This window comes from Limulus polyphemus, unplaced genomic scaffold, assembly GCF_000517525.1.
Source record: "Limulus polyphemus unplaced genomic scaffold, Limulus_polyphemus-2.1.2 Scaffold10131, whole genome shotgun sequence".
NCBI lineage: Eukaryota > Metazoa > Arthropoda > Merostomata > Xiphosura > Limulidae > Limulus > Limulus polyphemus.
The window spans coordinates 12,163-18,344 of NW_013675741.1; the positions used below are offsets into that span (position 1 = coordinate 12,163).

The following is a 6,182-nucleotide window of genomic DNA, read 5'->3' on the forward strand; positions in this document are numbered from 1 at the left end:
AAAGGTGTTTGAACACTGTCTTTACTACTGACGAAGGGTGTTTGAACACTGTTTTTACTGTCTGACGAAGTGTGTTTGAACACTGTATTTACTGTCTGACGAAGTGTGTTTGAACACTGTCTTTACTGTCTGACGAAAGTTGTTTGAACACTGTCTTTACTGTCTGACGAAGGGAGTTTGAACACATAAAAATGGGGGTTTGGGAATTTTTTTCTTGCATTGCTGAAGCCCCAATTTTTGTGAAATAGTTTATAGAAGAAAAGTTTAAATAATACATGTTCTGAAAAAATGGTTTCTATGTCTTATCTCAAATGTAATCGATAGGCTGTGTGTGCTATGTTAATCAAGCTCACCATAGAGCCGCCGGGATCGATAGGCTGTGTGTGCTATGTTAATCAAGCTCACCATAGAGCCGCCGGGATCGATAGGCTGTGTGTGCTATGTTAATCAAGCTCACCATAGAGCCGCCGGGATCGATAGGCTGTGTGTGCTATGTTAATCAAGCTCACCATAGGGCCGCAGGGAGAACTGAACAAGAAATTTAGAAGTTAGTCAGCGAAAGCTAGTTATTGTAGAATCCTTTGTGTTAGTTTCTATTCAGAGAAACTAATTATTATATTTATCACATTATAGACATACCTTCCACAGAATTTTAACCAACCATCTTTTCTCAATCGAAAGAAATAAAGTTTGGAAAGCTGCGCGAGAGAAAATAGAACCTCGGGGGCACTCCGCATATCCCCAATGATCAATTCCCGCGTCTCTTTATTTGTTATTCTTATCCGAAAACTACTGACATAGCAAATAACGACCGAATTCTCTAAGGATTCCCCTCTTCCTTGAAAAGAGAAACCGATCCTAAAGAACACTAGTTGTCACGAGCATTTCCCTTGACGAACTTATAGATTCTGCCTTGTTGAAGAACAGAAACTAATTAGCTCAATGACAGCCACGCTGCTTATGTACTCTTGTTACCAACGTGAATCATTATTTGTTTGACAAGGAGGCTCACTCTTCGGATGGTGACGCTGCTATACGTTGTCTTCAGAGATCTTCCCTCACTTTGACTTTAATTTCCATCTTAAAAGAACTATTTTCCCAAATGTCACAAACCGATTCATTATATCTTATCGTGCGTTTTTTTTTTTTATAATTATTTCTTTCGTCTTTTAAGTTTTTATCCTTAAACGTATAAGGCCAAACTTTCACGCCTTTGACAGTGTTATTGAACCTCGTTATACACAAAATATTTCATTGTCTGCTCACTAGATGGCGCAACCTCTTAGCCCTAAAACTACAACATTTCTTATATAATAAAACATTCGGGCAAAAAAAAACACCTTAGAAAGCAGATTTATTCTTGAAGCGACTTAAATAGTTAAGACAAATATTGATAATAAACAAAATAAGTGATTTCAGGATTGTAGACAGAATCAAATACTTCCAATTTGTTTAATATTAATGTTGTTTCACAAGTCTTAATATTGACTGGGTTAATATTGTTTCACAAGTCTTAATATTGACTGGGTTAATATTGTTTCACAAGTCTACAGTAAGATTGGCTGGGTTAATATTGTTTCACAATATTACAGTAAGATTGGCTGGGTTAACATTATTTCACAAGTCTACAGTAAAATCGGCTGGGTTAATAGTGTTTCACAAGTCTACAGTAAAATTGGCTGGGTTAATATTGTTTCACAAGTCTACAGTAATATTGACTGGGTTGATATTGTTTCACAAGTCTAGAGTAAAGTCGGCTGGGTTAATATTGTTTCACAAGTCTACAGTAAAATCGGCTGGGTTAATATTGTTTCACAAGTCTACAGTAATATTGACTGGGTTAATATTGTTTCACAAGTCTACAGTAAAATAGGCTGGGTTGATATTGTTTCACAAGTCTACAGTAAAATTGGCTGGGTATTTTGCACCAAAACCTACATAGATATGCTCTATGAAGCGCTTCGAATGTCCATGAATCACTTAAAAGCTACTTATTGGGTTCATAAGTTAGTGTATTGGATTCATAAGTTGGTGTATTTCGTTCATAAATTGGTGTATTGAGTTCATAAATTACTGTATTTAGTTCATAAGTTGGTGCATTGGGTTCATAAGTTGGTGTATTGAGTTCATAAATTACTGTATTGAGTTCATAAGTTGGTGTATTGGGTTCATAAGATGGTGTATTGAGTTCATAAGTTGGTATATTGGGTTCATAAGTTGGTGTATTGGATTCATAAGTTGGTTTATTGGGTTCATAAGTTGGTGTATTGGGTTCATAAATTACTGTATTTCGTTCATAAGTTGGTGTATTGGGTTCATGAATGACTGTATTTCGTTCATAAGTTCGTGTATTGGGTTCATAAATTACTGTATTTCGTTCATAAGTTGGTGTATTGGGTTCATGAATGACTGTATTTCGTTCATAAGTTCGTGTATTGGGTTCATAAATTACTGTATTTCGTTCATAAGTTGGTGTATTGGGTTCATAAATTGGTGTATTGAGTTCATAAGTTGGTGTATTTGGTTCATAAGATGGTGTATTGGGTTCATAAGTTGGTGTATTTGGTTCATAAGTTGGTGTATTGGATTCATAAGATGGAGTATTGGGTTCATAAGTTGGTGTATTGGGTTCATAAGTTGGTTTATTGGGTTCATAAGTTAGTGTATTGGGTTCATAAGTTGGTGTATTGGGTTCATAAGTTGGTGTATTTGGTTCATAAGTTGGTTTATTGGGTTCATAAGTTGGTGTATTGGGTTCATAATGACCAAACATTAACATTATTACAGTAACATCGGGTTCAGAATTTATTCTTTCACCAAAACCAACCATACGTCTTCTACAAAACTTACGTCCTCATTAATTGTAGCGTTAAAAGGGCCTGACGTGTATTACTGGTCTTTACGTCCTCATTAATTGTAGCGTTAAAAGGGCCTGGCGTATATTAGTGGTCGTTACGTCCTGATTAACTGTATCTTTAAAGGGCCTGGCGTGTATTAGTGGTCGTTACGTCCTCAGGACGTAACGACCACTAATACACTGCCAGGCCCTTTAAAGATACAGTTGATCATCAACTGTATCGTTAAAAGGGCCTGGCGTATATTAGTGGTCGTTACGTCTTGATTAACTGTATCGTTAAAAGGGCCTGGCGTATATTAGTGGTCGTTACGTTCTCATCAACTGTATCTTTAAAGGGCCTGGCGTGTATTAGCGGTTAGCACGCTTCGAATATGATGTAATGTTTCAGCTGCGGATGCGTTATAAGAGTGAAAGTCAACCCCACTACTCGATTCAAAGCATGGCAATTCTCTTGTTCCACCGGGTGGCTGCCCTCCCTCTAGTCTCGTTGGTTAACCCATGGACACATTAGGAGTCGTTCAAATAATAAACAAACAAAAAAATGTTATTGTTTTCACTTCTGTTAATATAGAAATTTAATACGAGTGGTCTTTTAACGACCTCAGTTAGTACACGTTATCCTTAATTCGTTTAAGTGAACGTCTGTTCCGTACGGGTACTAGTCAGACATACTTCTGTTTACTTAGATACGTCTGTTATGTACGGGTACTAGGCAAGCGTATGTCTGTTTACCACGATTTAGGATAATACTATCACAAACAACCTTGTAGTTTGCCTCTAGTACGTCCGCGCTCTAGCACGAGCTAACAAAGCTTTGTTATTTAAAAGTAGTTCAAGACTATTGTTCCAAACGCATCATTTTGACATAACTCCCACTGCTTGTTTACGCAGCCTATTTGTAAAAGTCTACATAATATTTGTTAACTCCCTACAAGTGCAGACTGTATTATATTTGTATTTCCATGATATATGTAATATACTTCACATGCACACAGTGAACTACGCTCGCTACTAAACTGACGGAGCTGTTCTTCTTTCTCATTACTCAGAAGATTAAGAACACGATTTTCATCCTTCTGTATCCGTGCTTTTAGCCATAGATTGGTTTTATTACTTATCGGATCTGGTCAGTGTTGTCAAGGAAACAAGATTCACATCTTTTAGCCTAGCTAGGACTTACCGTATATCAAATTAACTGACAGCAAAAAAATATGACTACTTATTTCCAGTATTGTAGTTAGTGATGTTAGTATTAGAGAGTACTTTTACAAATCTATGGCTTATATGTTACGGTGTTATACATTATGTATAACCGTTTTCGTATCACTGTTTAGAAATCCAGGCATCTTTAACTAGACGTTTTTTGGCAGAATTGTTTATTTGAAAGCTATATTTTTGTCTGTAATAACAAAAACTACTTTTAACATATATAACCGTTCAGTAGGCTTAACAATATATGGTAAAAATCATGTGACATTGTACAGGTTCATAAAAAATAAATTCCGCAGTCTAAAGTGATTTTTGTCACGAGTTTTCACCATGGTTCGCTGGTTTCCAGAATGTATACGGTTGCTTTATAGCTATTGTACTATATATATATAAACAGGTTTCTGATTAACTTTGGTCTTATACTCTCTAGCCCAAGTGATGAGTTAAGGCAATGAACCAATAGCCTTCCGAGCAGTGACAAAAAAAGATAAACATATATAAAAAGTTACTTTTACACATCACTGTTTTGAAATGGACAATTTCAGAAGAACGAGAGAAAGAAATTTGAGTTTAGCCTAATTTTTGTCACGATTATAGGCCTAATTTTGTTTTTATAACCATCAGAATTATTCGGAAAATACCATGTTAAGACTAGAACAACACCAACTGTTACCGGATTAGATTTCTGTAATGTCGTATGAATATTGCTGAGTCACTGTATTATATTATTATAAATATATATATATAACGTTTCTACCAACAGCACAAAGAAAAAATTAAACCTTATGTGTCAATACGGGATGCATGTTTACATTTCATATTTCAATTATTACGTCTCGTAAAATATTTCGTTGTCTAGATATATGCTAATAACTTGACACCTCCTATCGGAAAACTGTTTATTTTTACGTATTCATTAAGCCTTTTCCGTGTACGTAGGTTGGTTGGTTATCTGTAATTATGCACAAAGCTACACAAGAGTCTATCTGTGCTCTGTCCACCACAGGTATCGAAATCCGGTTTCTAGCGTTGTAAGTACGCAGTCATACCGCTGTGCCACTGGAGGAGCTGTAAATAGGAGTCGAAAAATTACGTACTTTTACGTATTCGCTAAGCCTTTTCCTTTTAAATAGTTTCAGAAAACTAAGTAGGTTTACGTAATAACTGGGTCTTTTTTATTTCCCGTACGTGGCTTAGTGACTTGTGTTCACAGACTGTGAATATGACTATTCATGGTTCGCGACCCTTTGCCTCAAAAAAAAAGCACTTTGGATTTTGGTGCTTTCGGTGCGTTATAAGAATGACGATCAAATCCCACTGTTCCGTCAGGCAAAAGTAACACCAAAGTTGGTGGTGGGTGCTGTAGTAGCCTACGCTCTAGTGTATCAGAGGGACATTAGGGACGTCTACACCCAGAAAACATTCGTACCAAAACCACAGATGTGTTTCTTGTGTCACCACTCCGAAAAAAGACAACCAAAAACTTCTAAGATTACCGTGAAATATTTGACATTCTTTCTGTCCGTAGTTTCAACATTGAAGTAACACTTAAACACCATAACAGTAACACGATTAATCACACACTTGTATTATTTCAGACTGAAATATTGGTGTTCGCCACGAAAAATTCCTAGTGTTAGTACTTGCAACAAAAATATATATTCTGGATTATTCCCTCTTCCCAAGATACAAACTAAAAAAACGGTTTATCTTGGATTCTAAGAAAAAGTGCTTTTTTATCAGTTTTTCACATATTTTTGTTTTACTTTATTAAATCAAGTGTTAAAAATCATACAGAAATATTAAAAATTAACATATTTTTCAAAGAAAACCAGCTCCTCCTCTGCTACCCCAGTACTACAGGCTCATTATCGTTTAGCAGGTTAACCCCCAGCTAACAGCTAGGTACCCCTCATACAGCTAGTTAAATTAAAACAAGTGGGATAAATGTCTTGCTCAAAGACAGAAAAACACCACACGAGCCAGCGTCGAATCGGCAACCAGCTGACGACAAGTCCAAAGCCTCAAGGCCACTCTGACCCTTCCAAAGCTGGACCAGCAGTGCCTCAGGGCCACTCTGACCCTTCCAAAGCTGGACCAGCAGTGCCTCAGGACC

General features: G+C 36.6%; 1 protein-coding gene across 1 annotated transcript; it reads right to left on the reverse strand.

The window, feature by feature from the left end:
- Positions 1-1,987: 1,987 nt before the first annotated feature.
- On the reverse strand, positions 1,988-2,830 carry LOC106476251 (DNA-directed RNA polymerase II subunit RPB1-like). The gene has a single exon (XM_013936916.1). It carries the CDS (start codon positions 2,828-2,830, stop codon positions 1,988-1,990), a length of 843 nt encoding a protein of 280 aa, XP_013792370.1.
- Positions 2,831-6,182: the final 3,352 nt, after the last annotated feature.

Excerpts from the sequence above, each read along its gene's own strand:
- LOC106476251 (XM_013936916.1), bottom strand. The coding sequence starts at position 2,830 with ATGGTTGGTTTTGGTGAAAGAATAAATTCTGAACCCGATGTTACTGTA.